Source organism: Penicillium odoratum (assembly GCF_028828045.1).
Source record: "Penicillium odoratum strain IBT 22623 chromosome Unknown utg000002l_segment0_segment0, whole genome shotgun sequence".
NCBI lineage: Eukaryota > Fungi > Ascomycota > Eurotiomycetes > Eurotiales > Aspergillaceae > Penicillium > Penicillium odoratum.
This window is the reverse complement of record NW_026643144.1, coordinates 999,016-1,023,054: the sequence shown is the minus strand read 5'-3', so window position 1 is coordinate 1,023,054 and position 24,039 is coordinate 999,016. Positions and strand designations below refer to the sequence as shown.

At 47.3% G+C, this 24,039-nt stretch overlaps 14 protein-coding genes across 14 annotated transcripts; 4 read left to right on the top strand and 10 right to left on the bottom strand.

Moving 5' to 3' along the window:
• Positions 1–1,055, bottom strand: N7520_002416 (putative C2H2 finger domain protein (Kin17); the record flags this gene model as incomplete). Its single annotated transcript, XM_057136351.1, has 3 exons — positions 1–625; positions 676–891; positions 940–1,055. 3 exons carry the CDS (start codon positions 1,053–1,055, stop codon positions 1–3), a joined length of 957 nt encoding a protein of 318 aa, XP_056999037.1.
• Positions 1,056–1,592: 537 nt separating this feature from the next.
• N7520_002415 (uncharacterized protein) lies at positions 1,593–3,683 on the bottom strand (the record flags this gene model as incomplete). The annotated part of the gene is made up of 3 exons (XM_057136350.1): positions 1,593–2,143; positions 2,194–3,517; positions 3,573–3,683. 3 exons carry the CDS (start codon positions 3,681–3,683, stop codon positions 1,593–1,595), a joined length of 1,986 nt encoding a protein of 661 aa, XP_056999036.1.
• Positions 3,684–4,304: 621 nt separating this feature from the next.
• nctB (negative cofactor 2 transcription regulator complex subunit NCB2) lies at positions 4,305–5,023 on the bottom strand (the record flags this gene model as incomplete). Its single annotated transcript, XM_057136349.1, has 4 exons — positions 4,305–4,421; positions 4,486–4,745; positions 4,913–4,939; positions 5,002–5,023. The coding sequence occupies 4 exons, from the start codon at positions 5,021–5,023 to the stop codon at positions 4,305–4,307; spliced, it is 426 nt and encodes a 141-aa protein (XP_056999035.1).
• Positions 5,024–5,794: 771 nt separating this feature from the next.
• Positions 5,795–6,701, bottom strand: N7520_002413 (SDR family oxidoreductase; the record flags this gene model as incomplete). Its single annotated transcript, XM_057136348.1, has 4 exons — positions 5,795–5,828; positions 5,880–6,250; positions 6,300–6,613; positions 6,662–6,701. The coding sequence occupies 4 exons, from the start codon at positions 6,699–6,701 to the stop codon at positions 5,795–5,797; spliced, it is 759 nt and encodes a 252-aa protein (XP_056999034.1).
• Positions 6,702–7,095: 394 nt separating this feature from the next.
• N7520_002412 (arylsulfotransferase family protein) lies at positions 7,096–8,746 on the bottom strand (the record flags this gene model as incomplete). Its single annotated transcript, XM_057136347.1, has 2 exons — positions 7,096–7,764; positions 7,811–8,746. 2 exons carry the CDS (start codon positions 8,744–8,746, stop codon positions 7,096–7,098), a joined length of 1,605 nt encoding a protein of 534 aa, XP_056999033.1.
• Positions 8,747–9,902: 1,156 nt separating this feature from the next.
• On the top strand, positions 9,903–11,217 carry N7520_002411 (NAD(P)/FAD-dependent oxidoreductase; the record flags this gene model as incomplete). Its single annotated transcript, XM_057136346.1, has 2 exons — positions 9,903–10,348; positions 10,398–11,217. The coding sequence occupies 2 exons, from the start codon at positions 9,903–9,905 to the stop codon at positions 11,215–11,217; spliced, it is 1,266 nt and encodes a 421-aa protein (XP_056999032.1).
• Positions 11,218–11,499: 282 nt separating this feature from the next.
• Positions 11,500–12,191, top strand: N7520_002410 (zinc finger CCCH domain-containing RNA-binding protein; the record flags this gene model as incomplete). Its single annotated transcript, XM_057136345.1, has 2 exons — positions 11,500–11,800; positions 11,863–12,191. The coding sequence occupies 2 exons, from the start codon at positions 11,500–11,502 to the stop codon at positions 12,189–12,191; spliced, it is 630 nt and encodes a 209-aa protein (XP_056999031.1).
• Positions 12,192–13,166: 975 nt separating this feature from the next.
• N7520_002409 (non-structural maintenance of chromosomes element 1 family protein) lies at positions 13,167–14,315 on the top strand (the record flags this gene model as incomplete). Its single annotated transcript, XM_057136344.1, has 3 exons — positions 13,167–13,281; positions 13,339–13,952; positions 14,001–14,315. 3 exons carry the CDS (start codon positions 13,167–13,169, stop codon positions 14,313–14,315), a joined length of 1,044 nt encoding a protein of 347 aa, XP_056999030.1.
• A 1,060-nt stretch (positions 14,316–15,375) lies between these two features.
• N7520_002408 (uncharacterized protein) lies at positions 15,376–15,799 on the bottom strand (the record flags this gene model as incomplete). The annotated part of the gene is given in 2 exon segments (XM_057136343.1): positions 15,376–15,645; positions 15,662–15,799. The coding sequence occupies 2 exon segments, from the start codon at positions 15,797–15,799 to the stop codon at positions 15,376–15,378; spliced, it is 408 nt and encodes a 135-aa protein (XP_056999029.1).
• Positions 15,800–16,257: 458 nt separating this feature from the next.
• Positions 16,258–16,767, bottom strand: N7520_002407 (uncharacterized protein; the record flags this gene model as incomplete). Its single annotated transcript, XM_057136342.1, has 1 exon — positions 16,258–16,767. The coding sequence occupies one exon, from the start codon at positions 16,765–16,767 to the stop codon at positions 16,258–16,260; it is 510 nt and encodes a 169-aa protein (XP_056999028.1).
• Positions 16,768–16,784: 17 nt separating this feature from the next.
• On the bottom strand, positions 16,785–17,106 carry N7520_002406 (uncharacterized protein; the record flags this gene model as incomplete). Its single annotated transcript, XM_057136341.1, has 2 exons — positions 16,785–16,907; positions 16,939–17,106. Coding segments are annotated over 2 exons (291 nt in total), but the record flags the coding sequence as incomplete, so codon positions are not given.
• Positions 17,107–17,930: 824 nt separating this feature from the next.
• Positions 17,931–19,604, bottom strand: N7520_002405 (uncharacterized protein; the record flags this gene model as incomplete). The annotated part of the gene is made up of 1 exon (XM_057136340.1): positions 17,931–19,604. One exon carries the CDS (start codon positions 19,602–19,604, stop codon positions 17,931–17,933), a length of 1,674 nt encoding a protein of 557 aa, XP_056999026.1.
• A 166-nt stretch (positions 19,605–19,770) lies between these two features.
• N7520_002404 (uncharacterized protein) lies at positions 19,771–21,477 on the top strand (the record flags this gene model as incomplete). The annotated part of the gene is made up of 2 exons (XM_057136339.1): positions 19,771–20,166; positions 20,230–21,477. The coding sequence occupies 2 exons, from the start codon at positions 19,771–19,773 to the stop codon at positions 21,475–21,477; spliced, it is 1,644 nt and encodes a 547-aa protein (XP_056999025.1).
• A 372-nt stretch (positions 21,478–21,849) lies between these two features.
• Positions 21,850–23,068, bottom strand: N7520_002403 (putative extracellular cellulase CelA/allergen Asp F7-like; the record flags this gene model as incomplete). Its single annotated transcript, XM_057136338.1, has 2 exons — positions 21,850–22,260; positions 22,325–23,068. 2 exons carry the CDS (start codon positions 23,066–23,068, stop codon positions 21,850–21,852), a joined length of 1,155 nt encoding a protein of 384 aa, XP_056999024.1.
• Positions 23,069–24,039: the final 971 nt, after the last annotated feature.

Genomic DNA, 24,039 nt, shown 5'->3' with positions numbered 1-24,039 from the left:
TTAAGCAAGCCTAGGACGTTTCTGGTCCGCAAACCCAGAAGCTGGACGAGACCGTTTCCGCTCCATAGCCTCCATCTCAGCCTTCATAATCCTCTCCTGCTCAGTCATCTTCTTAGGCTGCACAAGCATGGGCCCCTTCTTCCCAGCCAAAGGATTCTTTTTCGCAGCCGAAAACACATTTTTCGGTTTTTGAGCGCCAAAAGACATAGAGATCTTAGGCGCAGGCGTCGTCTCAGCAGGTGAATCGATCCCCGATACATCCTTTGCTTCTGACTCTGGCGAATCGGGCTTTTTATCAGTTTTCTTTGGCCCAAGGCCTAGATTCAGGGTCAATTTTTCTCCGTCTTCTCGATGGAGTAGTTTTGCATCGGCGTCTTCTTCTTCGGCGGAGGATTTCATATCCTTTGCGGCGTTCCGGGCGCGCTCCACTTGCTCCAAGATCATCTTTTGCTCTCGCTGCTCGTCATTCTTCTCTTCCCTTTCTTTCTTTTGAATGGCCTCTCTTTTCCGCAATGTTTCGGGCGAGTTGTCGATCCATGATACGAATAGTCCTTTCTCAGTCTCTTCCACTCGACAGATTCCGTTTTTGCCTAGGTATTGGGCGAATTGTGTAAGGGATGTGAATCTATTACAAGTTAGTTCGGATGCAAGCTTCATCGAGGGATCATGATGTACCTGGTACTATTCATGTGAATGTGCTCGCGATCGGCGATGATAGTATTGTAGAAGTGGTTGATATGGACTTTCTTTTCGCCGTGCTGAGTTCTTAAGCAGTTCACAAAGTTGTCGGTGAACTGCTGGCTGAAGTCGCTGATTGCCTTGGGCGCATTTTCTCCGAGGATCAACATTTGGCGGACATGACTTTCACTAGTAATATGGCACTTGAATCCACTGCGATACTGTCAGCTGGGTCACATAAAAATCAAGGAAGGGTCTTACTTGGCGTCTCGCATTTGGCGCTCACAGGCTTGACAGTACCATCTCAAACGACCTAATCCCTTCGCCTTAATCTTGTTTCCGATGGCTTTCGCCGACCCAGCTTCCGCGCGACCCATGGTGGAGGGTGTTGAGATTGTCTTATCGAGGAATCCGATTGAATAGCGATTTGTGTCGGCCTTTGGAGGAAGTCGTAGATGTTTCGGATAATTGAGAAGGTGATTTGGGAGACAAGTCCTCGTATTCTTGGCAGGATATCAGAGGAGAGCCTCGCAGTACTGAGTGGGTGAGGTAAAGTGGCGTTAAAGATCGAAGATTATCAAGATCAAAGGCGCGACCGATAAGAAGCACGTGACTATGTTTCTACTAGACTATAGAATCAACCAAAGAATCAAGTAGAATATTGGAATTAACTTGAACAATGTTGTGGAATTGTGTTAAATTGAAATAAAATTTAACGTTAAATGGACCAAACTCCACAGATTCGTGGCATCTGCAACCAAAATGCTTTTCAAGGAGGCATGATTGCAAGCCTAAAGTACAAGAAATCCCAACCGTAGAACGTAACCAGTTCCCCTTCGCCGTAAAAAATAGACAAGCTAAACCACGCTGAGTCGTAGAAACCATCATAGCAAACAAGCCGCAGCCAGTTCGGCTTACAGAACGTACTCGTGGATGGCCGACGGTCCACTCTCGTTGTACTCAACACGGCTCATGTAGCCCTTGGAGAGACCCTGATCCAGCACGAAGAAAACCTTGGCTCCCATCTGAGCTCCCAAGAATCCAGCTTCTTCGGGACCGTGACCGCCTGCAGTGGCACTGGGTCCTGTGCTGGCTCCAGGGGCGTTGGTGTTGCCCTGATCCTTGAAGTCAGAGAAGTACTCTGGGAGTCGCAAGGTCTTGACGGAGGTTGGGGTCTGGGAATGACCGGTCGAGCGATGATGACTCGGCGGCATATTAGGGTCCATGCCGGGTGTGCCTGGGATGACCATGCCATGTTGGTTGTGAGTGGCGTTTACCAAAAGTTGGCTGACTCCAGGTGCGGCTGGGTGGTACATAGGGGCCATGCCCATGGGCGCCGGGGTGTTAGTGCCGCCAGTCGGGAGGGGAGTGGTGAATGTTGAAGGAATTTCGGAGGTGAAGATCGTGGCGGATGGGGAGAGGATGAACTTTTTGTTAATGACGGCAAGCAGTCCCTGGACAAAGCCTATTTATGTCGATTAGCAGGGACCTGTGCCAACAGGGAGAACCACTTACCTCGAACTTTACTTCCGCACCCAACGATGATGAGTGAATCCCACAACTCGCTACGCTTAGTAGCATCAGGTACAGCCAGAATAGTGTGATGAATCTGAGTAGCGATGTCCTCCAAGATGCCGTTGCTGATACGATCCCCAACCTTCTGTCGAGGCGTAGCCAAGAGGAAGCGCTCAACACCAAGTTCAATCTCGCGTGAGTTGCGAATGTAGCGCTGGGAGCTGTTATCTCCTTCCATTTGTACAAATTCCTCAAACTGGAAAGTTGCCTTCTCTTTTTTAGAGTTGGGAAGGCGAGGCTGCTTCGGATCCATACCGGCCTTCTTGTTGATGGCCTTTTCCTTCTCCAAGTTGGCCAAATATTCGGTCGTGTTTCCGCTGCTGACAATAGCCGCGACATCCAAGACACCCTCATCTTCGTCGCCGTTGGTATCACCGTCAGTTTGAGTTCCTTCGCCAGGGCCACGAGGAACAGCACCAATTGCATCGGCTCCACCAGTCGAGGCAGCAGCGGCAGGGTTGAGACCTTGGCGGGCAGTAGCTGCAGTTCCAGGCAATGTGACACCCGGGGGAAGAATCTCCGCAATATTGCTTCGCTTAAGTTGCTCGCACATTTCCCGGGTGAAGCCTCTAGGGCCAAGAAGCTCAAGGAGTCGATCGGTCATCGCATCACCGCCACAACCCTCCAAAGCAATACCTCGGCCATGGTCGTTGATCATGAAATCTGTAACTGCGGTCACGTCCACCTTGCTCTTACCAACGTCAATAACAGTTGCGGTCTGTACACCAAAACCGTAACAAGCTGCAAGAGCCGCATCCATCATGCTAAATCCTGGAACCTTGAATTTCTCAAAGACAAACTGGCAGATCGCCTCCCGATCGCGCGCCGACCAAACCGGTTGGGATACCAATAGAATGGGGGTGTGGAAAGGTGGGCTGAGGGAGTTGTAGATGTGGGTCAGCAGGGCGAAGAAGCAGGGCCAATTGACGATGCGGCCATCCTGAATGGGATAGACAGCGCCTTCTTCGGAAGTAACGTCCTCCTCGTAAAAGATCTCCTGAGCAGGTTTCTCCGTTTCCTCGCCATTTGCACCATTCTGAGCAGCGGCCTCACCATCCTTCATCTCCGCGTCGGGTTTCGGTTCAGTACCATTGACACCATTGCTGACATTGGCATCACGCTTGCGTTCGCGGACCTTGTATGGCTCGAATTCACCCTTCTTTTCACCAGGGAACATGCGCGTCGGGAAGCGAAAGCGTGCGGGGGTAAATGTTTCGGGGAGACCAAGTTGCGCTAGGGTCATTTGCGAACCCGGCGCGATGAGCTGGACAGTATATCAGTTGAGCTTCAAATGGAGTCAAGGAGGAATGAAGTCATACCAGAATGTGCTCATCTTTGAAGGGTGGCATGTTGGTGAATTTGCGAGTAGGATACAACTTCTCTGCCTCCTTCCTCGCCTTACGCTGCTTTCGAGTGTTAGGAGTTCTCATTTTGGTTTAGCGTCTTGGCAATCAAGGTCACGTGCTTGGGGTACGGTGGGAGTTAAAGACCAAAGACGAATGGAAAAGCACAAATATGAACAGCACAAGAACAACAAAACATAATCTAACACAATCTAATAACTGACTTTCACCAATTATATTATATGAATATAGTAAATTCATACTTATAACAATCTTTATTTAGCTGCGCTAATAGGGGTTTACTAAATAAATAGATATATTCAGTACACATATAGGTATACCTGGGTAGTAGCTTTTACCTACCTTATAGATTATATGCCTAGCTTATGCATAACTACCTTAGGTAAATAATGCCGTTACTGTATACTTTACTTTACAGGCTCTTACTACTCAAGCGATCTAGAATATCTATTTTTTTATTTTTTTTATTTAATATTTAAAAGCTACAAGCCTTAGGAAATCAATGAGTATTACGATTCATAATGCATTGCAAGATCAGGACCATTAGATATAGCGGTTCGATCGAAACCAAGAAAGCATGATAACTCCAGTCCCACCTCCCCCATGAACAAAAGCAGAAACGCCCGGCGCTGTTTTCCTCTATGACCAGCATGAGTTCCAAGTTGCCCTCCCAGATTGGAAACCATCCTACTCCGCCGCATTGTACTTTTCCGTTGCAGACCGGAACAACTCCTGTTGTTGTCGCAGGAGTTCTTCTTCCGAAAGTCCACTCTGCTCCATTTTACTCTGTTTCTTCTCGCGGGACTGATCAAATGAATATCAGAGATTAGTCCAACTCATCCAAACCCGTTAGAGGGGACCCAAATACCTTTAATTGCTCCTTATGCTCGTCCGCAACAGCTAGCACATCGGGAATGTAATCACCGAACCCAAGATCTCGTAGCGCTTTCTCCACATGTTCGCATGCGATTGTCTTCTTGGCTTCTTTTTCGCTGATGTCATTGGCTTCGGAGGAGATCAAGGTGATGAACTCGACGCAGCATTCCATGAGCAAGTCGCGCGCATCTTTGGAGAATGTCTGACCGGATGAGGGAGGCAAGATCTCAGTGATGATCTTCTGGACCGTGGCTATGATCGGTTCGGATTAGCGGGGAACTAGCAAGACGCGATCAGGTGGTCAATGGGGCGCGACGCGGGGCATTGAAATGGTTGTCGAAGAAAGTATCGATGAAACCACCTCAAAATATCCAGAACAATGAGAATAAAAAGTATCATAAAAGTATCAGCGAACATACCCTTGGGAAGCGACAGGTCGTCGTTAGCTTTCGAATGAGCCATATTAGCATACCGCGAATGCAGGGTTAGGGAACAAGAAGAAACATACAGCTGAATTCACGGTCGGACATGATGTACAGCAAGCTCAAAAAACACCCAAAATAAGACAGCGACTCCAAGTGAAGAAAGGGAATAATTTCTTGGAAACCGTGGGGCCTGAACCGCTTCCTTATTTAAATGCGCGCGCGGAGCGATATATTTTCCTGCCTGCAGAAAAGTCTCACCGCTTTCGTGGGTACTTCAAGAGATTTTTTTTTTCTTCAAATTAGTTTTCTTTCATACTCTCAATCAACTCGAGTTCTCTCGATTCTCTTTCCTCAGAGCGAATCTTGATGCAGATTCACTCTGAGGTGGTGCACTAATGGTAAGCTTTTGCTTGATTTTTTCTACTTTTGCTTTTCTTTACTATGATGAACTTCGTTGTCGCCCCTATCTTACAAAACCGTGGTGATCTACACTGTCCTAGCCAAACGGACGATCTGATCTTGTTACTTGCTCATGCATTTTTATCACTGGAGTTGAGAAAACATTGGCTAACTCCTTCAAGATTACAGATGAAAACTCTTTGTCGATTTGACATTTCCCAAGTTCGACCACAAATGGTACGATTCTCCTCTTCTACACTCCAATACCCCCATTGTATGATGAACACCCTACATTCCATGCTAAGTATGAAGGTGTGCTGCACCTGATGCTTATAATATGTAAATGCTTTTCATCTTTCAACTGATTACAATCATCCCACAATGAAAATTTCACTCATGAATTTTATGGCCTTCGATACTGATTGCCGTATAGCTGCAGATCTTCACTTCTAAGCAATGAATAAGAAAACAAAAAATTTACTGGAAATCCTTCAGCTCCTCATCATTCCATCTGTAATCCATTAGCACACCGTATCAGCCAGAGTCGAATGCATAAACATACGAAAGGAAAGCACCTGTCAACTCTTTCGGTGCATCAAGAACAAGCTTAGCCATAACATGACCCGGCTGCTCAGGCTGCACAAGCTTGCCATTGCTGTGCGCCCCAGTAAACTTGGAGTGCATCTCAGCATCCAGCGTTGAGCCGTGCACCTCGCGTAGCTCACGCTGCATCTCCGTATCAACCATACCCGGCCGCACAGCGATGGACACAACATCAGGCTCCTCCGAACCAAGCGTCTGAGCGAAATTGTTCATGGCAGCTTTAGTTGCGGCGTAGATTCCCCAGCCACGGTACTTACCAACCGCAGCACCGGAGGAAGTGAAGATGATTTTTCCCTTGGATTGACGAAGAGCAGGAAGAGCTGCCTTAGCCTGTAGTATGATATTAGCATTATAATGGCAGATATTGAGATGTACGTACGAAGGCAACCAAGCTCATAAAGTTGATATTGAAAGCTGTTTGCCACTCTGCGATATCAGTGACGGCGACGTTGCCTGTTTGTCCGAGGATTCCGTGATTGAGGACCATGCCGTCCAGTTGACCAAAAGACTCGATGGCGATGTCGACGGCTTTCTGGGCGAGAGAGAAGTCTGCTAGGTCGCCGTTTACCACTTCGACTTGTTTGGTGTATTGTTCTTTGAGCTTCTGGAGGGGCTCAAGACTGCGGGCTACAACTACCACATTGTGGGATTGAGGTGCTGTGAGCAGGTACTTGGCGATCGCAAGGCCAATGCCTAGAGAGTGTTAGTTGGGATTTCCGGTAGTTTTGTCGAGCATTTTACCCCGGGAGGCTCCTGTGACAATGATTGTCTTGGGTGCCATGTCTGTGATGGATGTTAGTCTGATTCTCAGGGTGTGGGTTGGTTGGTCGGAGCTTAATATCCAACCACTCTGCTCGAAAATACTCCATATAGGGGGAAAAATTGGTTCAAATGGAGGTAGAGGGGAAATTGTCAGTTAACAAACCTTTTAAATGAAATGCGAGGAGCTGAACTGATAATTCAGAGCAAGGAAAAACAGTTCGGAGTCCTGTTGCACCGAAGCTGTCGGTGCGGGGCTTAATCATCTGGCGGGGCCAACAGCGCGACCCTTCAATCCTCCCTTACTAAGTCCGAAGATCTTCAATCTAATCAGTGAAGCGAATTGTTTCATATCATTCGAGGTTTATCTATTTAGAATTGCAGTATGCAGTCATCTGAGCTAAGCTCTATATTCATCAAACATGCACAACATTAGACTTCCGTACAACACGGCCAGACTGCACAGCACCAACTTGCACCACCTTGGTGCCAGCAGGAAGCGAGAACTGTGTCTCGAATCCCTTTTTCTCCACCTCACCTAGCGATCGAAGGCTGTTCGCGCTGTCACCAGCGTAGACCTCATACTTTTCAACATCGGTCGCTCCATTCCAGCTAACATATCCTCGCAGGGTTGATGATGTTCCGGCACATTGGCTCAGAGTATCCTCGGCAGAGATAGTGTCCACCACGAGACTGGGACGATAGTACGGGGTTGCCGACCATTCCTGCTTGAAGACGCGGTACGTCTGGCCCAAGTTCTTCTTTGCGAACTGTGCGGACCAGCGGACGTCTCCGTTTGGACCGTATTCCTTGATGAAGGGCTCATCGCCGTATCCCATCAGGGTGTTTCCGTTGTCGAGTGGTGTGAAGGAGCCCTCGGCGGCGGAGGAGACGGGGTATTTGTGGTCGTAGAAGTCGGTCTCCAGGGTGGGAGGATTCTTGGGGTTGGGAGGCAGGGTGAGACGGAGGGTAAGACCCTTTGAAGGGTTGGTGGCGGAGGATGAGTCGAGGTCGTTTGCGAAATAGCTGAGCAAGACCTCGTTGGATGTAGAGGTGTTGCGGAGGCGAGCCATATGTTGCCAGGACTGTTCAATTAGCAGGGAAGATAAAGTATTGAGTGGCGTGACTTACGTAGTTTCCGTTGGTAGGAAGACTGCCAAAGTCTCCTCCGTCCTGGCCATCAATGTACCAGACGATCTCTCCCTGGCGATTCACCAGGAATGTACGCCAAAGGTGGCGCGAGTTGATCAAGTAGTGGTCTCCCCACTTTTGAATGGAGTTCATGTGGAACCAGTCGAAGGGTGCAGTCTGGTTGGATCCGGAGTAGGTGGTGTGAGTCAAGTTGACATCCAAGTGAGCGAGCGGACTCCAAATGAACACAGGCTTCTTCGTGCGAAGATCAATCTCAACGGCGAGAGAGTCATAGACCCATCCATCACTGGGTCCACCCAGCGATGTCAAATCCGCCTGGGTTGTGTTGTAAGAGGTCACCAAAATAGTGTTATCCTCAGTGATGGTCGACTCATGGACATCGGCATCGCAGTCCGTCGTCGTATCAGTCGGCATGGTCAAGTTGAGTTGCAGACAGATTGTGTCAACCAACTTGTAAGTGTCATCATACATCTTTACCTCACCCCATCCATGACCAACATCGGCACCATACGCAGCTTCACCTGTGCCTGTCCAGAATGTGATCACAGGCTTACCTCCCAAGTATTGCTTGCGGAAGTTTGATGTTTCACCCTCGGAACCACCCCAAATCAACTGGTTGTCATCGGACATAATAAACGGTGCCACTGACTTCACGCCGTAGCCACTGGTATCTTCTTGGTTGAAGAAGAGGTGACCGGCTGCCAGATCCTCGCCAGTGCGGTTGATAGTCATGTATGGAGGTGTGATATTTGAAGACTTGTAGGTCTGCCAAGTCCAGGTGTCACTTCCATTGTTGACAGTCTGTCGACTATCTGTTGCGCAGAGTGTGGAATCTTTCCTTGAGCCAATAGTACGGGCAAGAGTCGTGGGTGCTATTAAGCACCCGAGGGCAAGAGTGGAAGACCAGGTTGGCATGATGAAGGCAATGATCACAGCTTCTGGTCTCTCCCAATACTGGGCAAACTGGCCTTTTATACATTTTGAAGCATCTGCCCTCGTCGCGAGATTTGCGACTCGCAACAGGTGGAGCTATTGTACCTGCTCAACGGAGAAATCAACAGCCACGGCAATTGAGGCATTGTGGAGCATAACGTATGCTTCATAAATTATAATCCAGAGGGATTAAGCTAATGTAGCAAGATCTGCAGAGAATTGTGGAAATTTAAGTATAAAGCTTTCGGATCGTCGTCATTAATTTCCGTAGCCGAGCACGCTAAGGATGTCGTCATCAGAATCCTCAATGCCACCATCAAGCTCAACACCATATACAGTCTAGACTACTCCACACTTGGCTGCCGATAGAATCAAATGCTTGATCTCATTTAGATATCTACCGTTTACACGGAGGACTCCGCAAAGGCTCGGCAAATCCGTGCCACACCGTAGCCAGGAACAATCCCCACATTTCCAAGGTGTATGGCGTGCTCTGAATGAGATATCTCGTAATCCGATAATCAAGTAACTACGGAGTACTGATACGGACTACATAATTTTCAATCATTTCAACCATTGCACCTTGACATCCTAACTTATCGGAGCTAAGTGGACCTTCCATCTCTTGGAAGCGAAGGCTTAATTTCGTCAGTGACATTATTCGGAATGTTGGCATCCAGGGTTGAAATAATAGATAAATCTATAAACTCATCCAGTCTAGAAATGAATCGATTTGCAGAAAGATGTACAAATTGATAGACAAGATCAAATGCATTTACACTTATAGCTTAGATGGACCAAGCTTTTATTCCCCATGAACAGGCCAAAAATCAGCACGAGCCTAATCTACCAATTAAGATGACCAAGGAACATAGCAGTAGAGTATGCTGAAAATCCCGACCAAAATTCTTGGAAGTTGAAAGTTGACTATAACGCTCACGGCAATGACTACCTGCGGAAAATCGTTATCTAACGGCGCTTAAGGATGTCACTTCCCCGCTTCAGACTTTCATCATATCTCCAAGTAGAACACCGAAAATACCCCGAGGACTGAAACCTAGTTTCGCGTTACAATTCAAGGCGCGCAGAAATTTTGAAGAAAACATTTGAAAGACAGACAAATCAGCCTTTCAAAAAAATGTCAACCGTTATCATCGGAGGGGGCATGATCGGTGTCTCAATTGCATACTTTCTTTCAGCCAACCGAGCAAATGACGAGATCCATATCATCGAACAATCTCCAGAACTATTCAGTTCAGCATCTGGATACGCAGGAGGCTTCCTCGCACGCGACTGGTTCGTGCCAGCACTGGCTTCCCTCGGAGCCCTTTCATTCGACCTGCACCATCAGCTTGCCACAGAGCATAACGGCGATAAGAAATGGGGGTTCATGAAGGGGAATGCCTTTAATTTGAACCCTGTGTCTCATCAGAAAGATAATCGAGGAGCTTGGGTGCATGAAGGTGGAAGTCGTGCGGAGGCGACTGCTTCACTATCTACATCAGCTGAATGGCCTGCTTGGTTGACGAAGCAGGATGGGTGTATTCTCGAACGGATCAATGAAGGAGAAACAGTGGCACAAGTGTGAGTACCTGAAAATGGATTAACTTGGATTTCACTAAGTTTGAATCAGAGATCCGTTGAGGCTGTGCCAGTTCCTTACGAATGAGGCCCGCTCGCGTGGTGTCAAGCTACACAACCCAGCCAAAGCGACTACTATAATGAAAGATGGGAATGAGATTGTTGGTGTGAAGATCATTGATCTTGAATCCAAGGAAGAGTCCGTCCTTCCATGCACGAACTTGATTCTGAGCGTCGGTGCTTGGACGCCGCAAGTCCTTCGGGAGCTTTTCCCTACTACACGAACATCGTTTGATCTCTCACCTCTAGCTGGTTATTCTCTGGTCGTCCGCTCCCCACGATATACACTAAAAAATGAGAGAATTACTCATGGAGGACGAAGTCATGCGGTTTTTACTACATACCCGCCATCATGCGGATTCAGTCCGGAATTTTTCACTCGAGAGGGTGGCGAAATTTACGTTGCGGGTTACAATCCTGATTTGTCGCTTCCATCATGTGTGGAAGATGTACATCGACTTCGAGATCCAGCGGAGATGCAGAAGCTGAAAAGTGTTGTGATCTGCTTACTTGGTGATCTAACACAGGGTTCAGAGTCTACCGATGATGTGAATGTAGATGATCTGGAAATTCTCCGTGAGGGTCTATGCTTCCGACCTGTAAGTAAGAAGGATGTTCCAACTATTGGAAGAATCGAAGACGCTTGTTTGGGTGATGATATGCATGCTAATGCTGGTGGTGTTTATATTGCTGCTGGACATGGGCCATGGGGAATCTCACTAGGTCTGGGAACTGGCAAAGTTGTCAGTGAAATGATCAAGGGGGAGCGTACATCTGCGGATGTGAGGGAACTCGTGCCAGTGAATAACTGAGAACTTCATAGAAGGAACAAGATAAATTTCAATTACCATAAAGCAATCGATACTAAGTAAACTACCTTGAAGTCATTCATCCATAAATCGGAGAATTATTGTTCCGAAAGCTCTCTCCTTACTTTAGTCAGCCGCGCCACTGGAGCTCTCCAGAAACTTCAGGCATCCGATATCATCAAGCATTTGGCCGCTCCGTGTTCCGTTCTCTCACCAATCGCGCATACCTTACCCTCTCCTCCACAACCTCTCACTATTAGCGTTTAACGCTTCCACCGATTCACCATGGCCAACTACCTTGCGTCTATTTTCGGTACCGAGCAGGACAAGGTCAACTGCTCCTTCTACTACAAGATCGGCGCATGCCGACACGGCGACCGCTGCTCTCGCAAACACGTCAAGCCATCCTACTCGCAGACCGTCCTCATGCCAAACATGTACCAGAACCCAGCCTACGATCCCAAGAACAAGATGAACCCAAGCCAGCTGCAGAACCACTTCGACGCCTTCTACGAGGATGTCTGGTGCGAGATGTGCAAATACGGTGAACTCGAAGAATTGGTCGTCTGCGACAACAACAATGATCGTAAGTTCGAACCTATCCCAGAAACTCCACACAAGTCCAAATTACTAACATTTTACCCCCAGATCTGATCGGAAACGTCTATGCCCGATTCAAATACGAAGAAGACGCACAGGTAGCATGCGACACCCTCAACTCACGCTGGTACGCTGCCAGACCCATATACTGCGAGTTATCGCCTGTCACAGATTTCCGAGAAGCGTGTTGTCGTCTGAATAGCGGTGAAGGATGCGTGCGAGGCGGGTTCTGCAATTTCATTCACCGGAAGGATCCGTCTGCAGAGCTGGATCAGGATATCCGACTTAGCACAAAGAAGTGGTTAAAGGAGCGTGGTCGTGATGCGCGGAGTGCTACTCGTAGCCCGAGTCCGGAGCCTACTCGGCGGAGAGGCTAGAGGATAGGGTTGAGTGTTTCTTTGACAATGTTTTCGTTTTCCTTCATCTTCGGCGTTGGGTGATCTCAGTTGGTGGTGTGATTCCACCTTGGGGCTGGGGCCTCGGCATTCTCTTTTGCTGATTGGCATTTTGTATATTATGTCATGATATCAAACCTGCGAGTGAATCGATTTTATGATTGAATTTTATCCATCAAGGGGTCTACTGACTGGGAGGTCTATCGTAGCGCCTGATTAGTATCCAAAGCTCTAACGATAGGTGAGATCGATATAGGGACAATCGATGGATAAATGACATGGGAGAGGCAAGATATGTGCATAGTGTAGTCGTAAACTAGGAGAATTGTCAGACCAAGCTGTGGACCATTAGGCTATATAGGCAGGCTCTCAAAAGCTTTTATGTCCATATGACGCAAGTGTTTCAAGTAGCTGAGTAGCTCACTGAATATCTGTAGCGCTATCATCTAGCATCTTCATAGATACACGTTTGCACTAATGAGTGCCCCTAGCCGTCCACCATGTTCTTGCGTCAAATTTATCTGTCATTTAGTTAATCTCCCTGCTATTTACAAGAACCCTGGAAGTCATATTTGATTAGTAGAGACACTAATCCCATTCAAATAAGAAAGATAAAAATATAAAGCTGCAGCATTTTATCAAAGTGCTTAGTCAGAGTGTTGAGCATGCTATCTAGAAGGCTTTGAATAGTGAAGAATCGTGGTATGGAGTTATGACTCTTTAAAAACAAGAGTAAAAGCTTCTCCTGTATCCCAAATACATTTAAAACTACCACAATTGAAAGAAAGGAGAATTAAGTCATTGATATACCTCTTTGTCTGCAAGTCTTGGCGTTTCCGCGTCGCGTCGATTCGCGTACTTTCATTTCTTTGATCTTCGACTTGCTTTCCACTCACTCCCAAGTGCTCGCTTTCCCCTCATTACCCCTGATTTAATCGCTGAATACAAATCAGCATCATGGGGGATAGCTACGATGACAGCAACCGCGCCTTTCTACAGGCCTTCATGGGACGCTCGTCCATGACCTTCGATGAGGCTCAACTAGTTTTGGCAGCCATTTTCTCTGCGCAGAGTATGTGCTTCTTCATCTCTTTCCACAGAAATATTGCTAATAAAACAATGAGCACAGGAGGAGAAACTGTAGACCCAACCGATATTACCGAGGAGCACCTCTCATCCTACATCTCCGCTGCTAACACCGCAATCTCCCCCTTCGACCTGGAAATCAGAAGCTCATTCCGCCAAACACCAAAGCAGCCAGATCAAGAAAATACCGATACACCACCTACCCGGGTCTATGCCCTCGTCAACACAACCAGTGATCCCTTAACTCAACTTGCGACAACATACTCCGCAGATGAGATTGCTTTCGTCAAGCGTCTACTCGATTACATGTTTGATACCAACAATAACCGCCTCTGCGAAGGAATGGTCATCACATCAATGCAGGCTCTTAATATCCGCTCTTCGGCCGAGGCCAACCGGCGACGCTCCACGAACGCAGCGCAGACACAAACGGGAGCCGCACAGTCCTTGACAATGACACAAGCGGAGAACATGATGAAGCATCTCGTTGATGAGGGGTGGTTGGAAAGAAGCAGAAAAGACTATTTCAGCCTGACTCCACGGGCACTCATGGAGTTGCGAGGGTGGCTGGTTTCAGAATACAATGATGAGACAGACGATGGGCGCAGAATGAATCGTATCAAGTTCTGCGCTGCTTGCAAGGATATTATTACTGTGGTATGTATCTCAGTATGTGGTAAAGTGGGACAGGACTGACTGTGTTAGGGACAACGCTGCGGAAACCGCGATTGTCTAGGCCGACTCCATGATCATTGCATGCGCAATTTCTTCCGTATTCAGCGGGCGGAGAAGTGCCCTGTGTGCAAAGCAGACTGGCCAGGTGACAATTTCGTTGGTGAACGAGCTGCCGCTGCTGGGGCTAGGAGACAGACCAATGCCCGACAGGCTCCTCCTCCTACGGTACCAAATGGCCATGTAAGCGGCGAAGAAGATGCAAGTGGCTCTGAAGATGCCAGCGGGGAAGAAGAAGAGGAGGGGGAGGAGGAGGAGGAGGAGGAGGAGGAGGAGGAGGAAGGTTGATGGTCAAGAGGAATTTGATACTGGATACCACGCAGTCGGGGTTCGCAAGCGGTTCCCACACGACCATCTCCATTTGGAACACTTGATGGAAAAAGATAATGAATTCATAGATGCCGATCAACAGCATAACGTCTATTGGGTACGCCCAAAATGGCGAAAGCATTGCATCGTATGTGCCAAATTTTGGCGCATCGAAGATCAATCTGGCAAGAGACCCTTCCAATTTCTGGGCTAAAAACCATCTGCTTCTTGCGAGAAGACGCATCAGCGTTGATTACAGATGCCATATCTGACATTAAATAACATGTGCATTGATACCACACGGTATCATGCTGCCTTCCAACATACGATTCCAATTGCAAATGAAATATGGTCATATTAGTGACATTCTCTTCCAATGTTAAAATAAGAACGAGTCACTCTGATCTATAGACAAGCGCCAGAGCAAAAAAAGTGGGTCACATAGCCTGACGCTAACAAATCGTTCCCAGAGGCTACATCCCAGAAGTTAGACATCTCCAACTCAGCCTGATCAGTCCACCATTCTTCAATGCTCCTCTTACCCCGCTGATTTGAATTAGCAGTGCTAGAAACAGCAAACACAATTGCGATGAAGGGAAACTCTTCTCCCGCTGCAATATCGCGTGGTATGTCACGCGTAATGGTGGGAGGGAGCGTCCTCCGATGCACCAGATTTGTGTTTGCATCAGGCTTCAGAGCCGAAGAATTTGTGGAAAATGTTGTAGATATACCTATCCTACTCACTGAAAGACCAGTAGCCCCAGTCGAGGAAAGGATCAAGACAGAATTGGACGTTCCGAGAACGCCTCACTTCGATTTTCTATGCCAGCGTCGACTTTATCGATACTCGGAAGTTTTGATCCATCCAAACGGCAACACAGTGATGCAAAACCACCTTCCACAGTATGAAGACTGCGGAGCGAGGAGTTAACACGCACGCGATGAACCCGCACATGCCAGTCCGGCCATCTATCCGTTGGCTGTATCAAAGTTGTATCTATCTCAACTTGCCGACCACCCCACGGTTACCATCGAACTGTTACAACAGGCAAGAAGATAGCTTTGCACCCATCTTCAAACGGAGACCAGAGAATACAGGCTCAGAGCACTTCAATTTCGTAGCCCATGTTTCTGCACCGTCTCGACTAAGTGCCAGTGTGCAGTCTGGCGCAATCTGTTGGATCAACGGTCCTTTGGGTACGGAGAATCCAAAGGTGGAAGAGTATTCGAATTTAGAGTATTTGGCTTGACTGGCTCTGAGTGGCCAGGCAAGAAATTGGGCGGGGCGTTGACAGAAATGATGATTTGTCTAGGGGCGGGATAACATTTGGGGGAAACAATGATGGGGATGCTTTTTCTCCGGATGTCCAGAAGTTGTTGTTTCGCGTGAGGGAGATGGCGATGAGCGATTTTAGATCCCAGTAGGTTGATTGTGGGGAGTTGTAGTCTTCGCACATGTACATGTTTCTGCAAGAGTATTAGCTTCCTGACAAGATATTGCATGGCATTATTGCAATCAGCGCACTCAAATATGAAAGCTGAAGTGTAGGTTGAGGAGATACTGACGGGTGCATCCAGCCAATGCTCGGGGTTCCATGCGCATGGAAGATATCATCTGAGCGAGCTGCCCACCACAGGAGATGACGCAGGAGGAATCCCTTGATCAGACCAGATCTTGACAGCAGCCACGGCATCATGGGTACCTCACTCACTGTCAGTGCAGAAATCGGGAAAAAAATGTGTTGCGTCCGCGATGCAACGGCACCACTTCCGCTGAGTCTATTGTTTCTTCGGGCAAAAGGCACCACACGAAAATCGATAGGTAAGGGAACGACCGAACGGGATGGCAGGGCCTAGCGAGTGTGATCGGCCTTGTCAGGGTTCATCAGTCAAGAAACTTACCATCAAAGTCAAGATATCGTCAGAAAGAAGCTCCAAAGTCACGGGCTTGCTGTTGATACCGCGAAACTCTCTCAGGATCCATATATTCAGCGAATTTCGCATACAGCAATTGACTAAATTGAATTACAAAACTCCCAGAATAACAGCCGACCTGTCGACCATTTTCAACTGCATTCCGACGTTTGGTTCGTTCAAATGCAGTTAATTCCTCTTCCTCTTTCCGTGTTGACAGCCAAGGGCCATCGCCAGACCACCCATCTCCCAGATGAAAGGGTTCAAGGGGAGCAAATTCTACATGAATCTCATCGGTCACCTCGGAAGCAGAAACTCCACACACTTTGATGAGCGCAAGATTGGCAAATACTTGAAAACACAGCCAATTATTGCTGGGCATCTGCTTCCCAATGATCCCATGAAGCCAGACCGTGATATTCCGTCGGGTCTTCTCACCGTGTCTGTGAAATAGCGTATCCGGAGAAGACAGGAGAGCATAGCTCATGACCCCAGCCTCGACCATACGCTGACCCATATCGGGGACAGCTCCCCTTATTCTGAATGATCGGGATTCGAACTAGTAAACAGACCCGCGATCCACGGCTCTGTCAGTTTCCGAATGGTTTCCGCAACAGCAGTATCACAGGAACCGTCCCTGAAAGCTGCGGCCTCCCACTCTAGTAGTGATGCTACCCCCCATAGTTACCGGAAAAGCCCTCAAGCTGTGCAGCTGCTTCATCAAAATGAACTCCCGTGGAGACAGGGATGCTAATGCGAGCCTTTCCTGGAGAGAAATAGGGTTGAAGCGGTTACAAAAGTGCCAAAGCTGCATTGGCGACGTCTTCTCTGGTATGAAGAGGATTGCCGAAAAATCCTGTCAAAGGAGGCATTGTAAAGATCTAAGTTGGTGAGGGGTAGTGATAAGCTGATATTCATATAATGTATATCTCGGCGTGCGGGACAAGTCTCGGGCATCGGGGAAGTTGTCGGTGGGTACCTTCACATTTTTCCCGCGATTTGTATTTATATTCACCCTTGAGGGTTATAAATAGTGATTAAACTGCTAGTATGTGGTTGGCAGAATTTCATTCCTATTCAAGATGTTGATTAAAACCGAAAATCATCCAGACAGCGCGCGTTTAGCAATTCAGACTGTTTAAAAAGCCCAACCATGACAGAGCTCAGTCATATATCGGGTGGTGGCGACATTTTCAGCCGAATAACAGTTCTTGAATGGAGATCACAGGCGTTAGGGGTGCGTTCCAGGAGCTGTATAGTGATGACCTCACGGCCAGGGTCTTGCGTGCTGCCGTCAAGTGCCTTCGAAAAATTTAGGATCCATCCCTAACCCTCCACGATCTGTCAAGACGTACTGACTTCTCCAGAGCCACATGACCCATTTTCCAGAATGGGTACCTCAGTCTGGACCAAATGCCGGAAAGTACAAATGCCGCGAAGCAGAGTCCCGGCCATGTGGTTTCTTCCCTTGATTGATCGACGCCTTACTCGAGCGATTGATCAAATACCCCCGGCCAGGACCCAGTGAACAAAGTAATATAGAGTCTCCAAATACTAATAACCTTCTTATCATTCTTCTCTTATTCTAGATTCTTTTTATTCCTCATGTGCCTTTCCGCACTATCCGTCAACGTCACCCAGGCGGCCTAAAAATCTCCTCCCGTTATAACTTCTTGTTTCCTATTCTTCAAAATCAACTTCCTCCAATACATTCTGCCATTTCTCCTCTTCAATTTCATTAATATTCTCCCTCCCCGCCTCTTCCTGCTGCAGCACGACTTCCCTAGGCTTCTCGAGTTTTAACATTTTTTCTATCTCTTCCATCTCTTCTTCAATCTCTTCCATCACTTCCGCCTCATTTTCCGCCAACTTCTCCTTCATTCCTTTATCTAGTCTATTCAGAAAACCCTCCATACGTCGTTCAGTCTTCTCATCTCGCACAAACTCACGGAGCAAAGAGCGCCAATTGTGATCGACGGTGTCCATATCTTGTCGTGAGATTGGGACAGGCGGATAGGTACCCTCGAGAGCTGTCAGGATGGCGGTGCTATATCGTCCTGAGCCACTATGAGCAGAATCGGAGGTTACTGCTGTTGCACTCTTCATATCATTGCCCTCCTTTACGAGCAATCCTGCTGGATAGTTTTTGGGAGACGCATCGCTCATGTGGAAGGAGGAAAAACTGCCAGCCTTTTTCTCATCCGAGTCTGATTCTGATTCTGTCCGTGGCAGTAAGAAGAGTGCAAGCTCTTCCAGGTGTTGACCCACATGTCGCTGAAAGTTGGCAGTGGGAAGGGTGCACTGCCTGCAGATAGCGCAGTCATAAGTCTCATTTGTACCTAATATTGAATCGTGTGCTTGTTTGATATGGTGATACCATTCCCGACGGCTCTCGTAGAGCTTATTGGGTGTCGAGCAACCCGGAAAAATACAGACGTATGGCATCAAATCGCGGAAAATATGTCGCGCCCATGATCTTTTATCCCGAGCTGTGATGATGTAAAAGCAGTATGGACACTCAAATGGTTGGTTCTCGCCACCCTTCTTTGGAAGAGGTGGTATTTTTGGTGCATTTACACCAGAGCCCTCGAGCAGGGTGCCTCCGTATGAAGTTTCAGACATACCGGCCTCAGAGATCATGTCGCTCAACTGACCAGGAGTCTCCTCAAACAGGTCTGTCACGACCGTTTCCGATAGTATGGTTGATTTGCCATCATTCTCAAGATCAATTCCCTGACTCAATTTTGTGTGATGTCTTTCTCGATATTTCAAGACTCCCCTTTGTTGTGCCATTGCGGAACTGATGCGATCGATAGCTAGCGTGTCCGCACTTGGGTACTTGTCAGAGGCATGCTGCCTAGCCCAGAATCGAAATGGCTGCGAATCCAGTTTATCTGTTCCGACCAAGCGGTCGTGCTGGGACGGTTTACGGATGATCATGGAAATCTGGTAGAGTTGTGTGTTTGTCTCAACAAGGCCTTGGTGAATTTCCTGGATCTCTGGTGTGAACTTCTCATGTCCCGGGGGACTTTCCAGGCAGTCCGAAGCATCAGTTTGGGATCGTTTATCATTTTGCTCCTCAAGAACATCCTTGAGGTCGGTCAGCAGCTCCTGTATTTGATTCAAGAGCGTCACGACCTGAATCTTGATATGAGAAGCATCCCTAAGACGGTATTCTAGAGAGGATAGATGGGTCTGATGAGCACCGATATTTGCTGCCCACACGCGAAATCGGCCCAGTTCGTCCCTCCATTCTTGTAAGGGAACCTCAAGACAATTAGAAAGCGCGTGGAACTTGACTGTTGAATTGAATTGTGCTTGACATCTCTGGAACAACTCCGATATTGCTGCCATTATGTGGTGCTTGATCAATTGTAGTATCATCGAGGTGGAAGATGATGATTATTAGGATCCAAGTCTGCCGTAATGCGGGGTCGAGTGAGAGTGGGGGTAGGTAGCAGTTTAGCTGAGACGAAACCCTTGTTTTCCTCACGAGCCTTGACTCAGATGCGAAGCAAATATGGTCACCGGTATTGAGGCTGCAGGGCTCGCTCTCGCGATTCTTCCGTTCTTTGTGAACCAGATCGACGGCTACGTGCGCGGTATAGAGACGATCAAAGGCATGAGGCGCTATCGACGGGAGTTCAAAGGCTATTCAGTGGGCCTCAAAACACAATATGCGATTTTGCTGAATACACTGGAACAGGCTTTGGAAGGTGTGGTGAATGATGAGGATAAAGTCTCTGAGCTCATACGCGATCCAAATGGAGACGGATGGAAGGATGCAGACTTACAAAGACGACTGCGCTTGAAGCTGAACCGAAACTACGACGTATTCATTGACAACATGACTGCTCTATCGGAGCGGCTGGAACGATTATCTCACAAACTCGAAATTGGAATAACGGATATGAAAGTCAGTAATTAACATTCTCTAATTTTGCTTGGTCATTACTTACTCTCTTTCATTGTCCCACAGACTCCCGTTACAGAAGCCTGGAACATCTGGAAACTCCGAAAGATCCTCGACAGAGCAGTATACGATGACCTCCTCGCAAAGATTAGCGACATAAATACGATTCTTAAGACTCTCATCGACCAATCAGACCACCAGCATGATACTAAGAAGAGACAGCACAACTGGCATTATCTTCTTAAACGGTTTCAAAAAGCTCGCAAGCATGCAGAGGGTTTGTTCAAAGCAGTGACCGGGGGGACTTACTGGCGTTGTCAGTGCAAGGACCACCACTGTGTCCACCTTCAGCTGCAAACAAACCCATTGGAGAGTCGCGGAAAATCCTCCAGCCGAAATTTCGACACTGGAACCCAGTTTCGAATTATTTTTTCCAACACTCATGAGCAAGATTCAACGTGCCTATGGACTTGGTCAGAAGTTATGTTTGAAGCTTGGCAAGTTGAAGACATAGTGAAGGTTTCCAGCTTGTCTCTACATGATGAAACCAAGATCACCCGCCACAAGTCAAGTGTTCAATTTGACATACCCGTGGAGAAAGCAACAATACTGGAGATATCCAAAGACGCCCCACCAATCCAGGATTTTTGTGCCTCACTATGTGTTGCCAGTTCTCATGCCATACGACGAGAATGTATAGGCTCCATTACAAATGAGTTAGATACTTCAGTCAAATACACCATGCATGCCGTGAAGATGCTTCCAAAGCCCGTTCCACAAAGGTCCCTTCAGGAAGTACTATCGCATATCAGTCGGCAAGAACGTCTTCATCTTGCTGCTGGTCTAGCATGCGGTGTTATTCAATTATACGACAACTGGCTAAAAGCTTGGTGGGATAGCTCCGATGTCTACCTAGTTGCCGCCAGCGATGGCAGAAATGTAATACTGGATGATATATACCTGCCCTGGTCCTTTTCCAGCAAGAGCACACCGCCGCCGAGAAAGGACCTCCACTACTCCAATATCGGCACTAATCGTCTATTACCACTTGGTCTTGCGTTAGTGGAGCTGTCCCTTGGAAAGTCTCTTCACGAATTGATAGAGCCAGATAGTGAAAATCAGCATATACCAGTGACAAAACTTGAAACTGCATCAAAGCTTGTCGAAATGGTGTATAAGGAGAGTGGGACGAATTATGCAGATGCTGTTAATAGCTGCCTGTCTTGGTCTACTTTATGTTTCGAAAAACGATTCGAGGAGCGTTTCTTTGACACCGTCGTTTCTCCATTACTGAAAGATCTCGTCAATTTTTAATCATAAAACTCGACTATAGAACATCCTTGTTCATGAATCTAAGTCTCGCGATCTATGAAAAATGATACTTTCACTCCCTGTCAGACCCTGCGACGTAAATCTAAAATGGGGCTCTATACCATTGGACACCCGCAAATTTTATTGCCCAGAAGCCCTTTCTTGTGATTATTACTACGACATGTATAAATACCTTGCATGTTAGATAAAGGTATACATTCACTTCGTGTAGATATAAATACTTGAAGGTCTAACATCTACTGATATGTTTTGGAAAAAATAATGTGGATTCTTGTTGTCTATGAAAAAAGCTATATCTCCGCCACCCGCCCCATACCAATACACATTCCGTCCCCGTAAATAAGCTCGTATGGCTTATAGGTTCGAGTCCGCGGTAATCTCCGAAGTGGTAGAACACGAGACGTTCTTCACTACAACTGTGTTCCCACTCTTACCAGTCACGCGCACATCAACAGTATCAGTTCCAAATCCTGAAGTATACTCGAAGTAGTTGTAGGATGTGCGGGTAGTAGCAGTCCAAGTACTACCTCCATCGGTACTAGCCTCGAGAGCGGTAACGGGCTCATTAGCATTGACGACCTGCATAGAGAACCAGTATTGTGATGACCCGGATTTATTGCGCAGCTTCAGGGCACCGTCCAGATCACAGGAAGTAAATTCCCAATCAATATCGATGATACCAGCCGAGATGTCTGCTATGTCACCAAAGGCATCCTCGAATAGGTCAAAGTGGTTTGTTTCGCAGCTTGGGCACTGATCGACAATCTGGAAGAGAGGGAGTATTAGCTTTGGAAGAGGATCTTGTGTGATTTGGAAGTGGTGTGATTACCATTGCTTTGATGGTATTGCCGTTGGGACCCTTGACGGCAACACATGCGCCGCAGTTGGCGGCATCATCCCACTGGTCAATTGACAGTGCCGTACCAAAGAGACTGCTGGGCAATGTGTAGTCGGAAAAGGAGCAGGTTCCACCCGAGAGGTTACCGCCGTAGTAGGTTGCTTTTCCAGATATTTCACTCGACAAGGAAGTAGACGAAGAAGCGGTCAAAGATGAAGAAGACGATGAAGATGAAGTTGCAGATGATGCCGTGATAGTAGAAGTGGTAGAGGAAGTTGGGCTTGCAGTAGATTCCACAGGAGCCACCATGGTGGTAGAAGTGGTAGAAGAAGTTGGGCTTGCAGTAGATTCCACAGGAGCCACTACAGTGGTACTGATCACCTTCTGGGGAGCATCTGAAATCGATGTAGCAACATCAGCAAGATGCTGCTGGCTTTGGGAAGTGGTGGTCTCGGAGACGGAAGCCACAGAGGTCCGGATGGAGGATTTCGATACTACATCGTCGTAGATGGCAGTGGGAGTTTCGATATGAGATTCGGTAATGCTGGTAGCCGTAGTCAATACGGGCGTTGGGGTCGATGTTGTGGCAGAAGTGATAGCCACAGTCTCATAGTACACGCTTAAGGTGTACCCAGATGGGCAAGAATCCACGCGCTTCATTAACGGGCTGGCGGATGCGGTCGCAGCAAGCTCGAGAATTATTGCAGTAAGCGAGAAGAAGAGAGGGTATTTCATGTTGATGCTGATTTATACCAGTTATATTCTGTTATATGAATGAAATGATCCTGCCAGCGAGATCAAAAATGTGATTGAAGTTGTCTGTATGGATGCAAAGAACGGAAAGTTCGTGGCAGAAGATATGCCAAAAGTATTGATAATAATGAATGGACGTCGGGATTTCAAATCCTAGACTGGTAAGGGAATGGAACTGTCGCAGACTGGTTGAAGAAAAGAACTACACAAGAGAGAAAAGAAGGCGGCGGAAAGATTAAATGTGATGAATATGGCCTCACCGAGCTTCAGCTAATTAAATTGCAAATTTGCACATCTCAAATTAGCATTGGTGGATCAGGCCATGATTACTGTCTCCTAGTTTGAGAAATGAGTTTGACCCCTTATGAAACATCTATCACTACTAGCGTAAGGGTCTATTCCCGGAAGAAGCCGAAAATGGATATACACCGTGCTTCGTTAGGCTAAGCGGGTGCTGCTTAATCAAAATAAATTACGCTAAAGGTCTAGGCTATATATCTCAACGAATTATATTCAAGCAAAACTTCCGCTGGGGCCCTACTGAAATTAAGGATACTCCATATATTAAGGCATGGCCAGGGTCTATTCAGCAACTCAAGACATCTCCGATATATCCTATAGTATGTACCTTGATGATCGGAACATCGCTCAAAGCTTACTTCAAGAGCCTCGACGACCCCAGGACTCAAGTTTATATTCATCTGATATTTTGAGAATCATTGTCTCCGAAAAAAGTAAAGTACGGGAGCATCAATTGATGAAATAGACTTCGGCCAATATTTAAATGCATGAACAAGCCAATTGAAAGGAAACGGTCGCGATTAAGTGATCTCTGGCATTCAGTTCAAGGGACTAGAGGACGCGAAGAGTAAGAAAGCAATTGCAGGAGCAGAAAAAAACAAAAACATACAACAGTCAGGATTCGCATGTGGTCACCCACCATACTACTAACT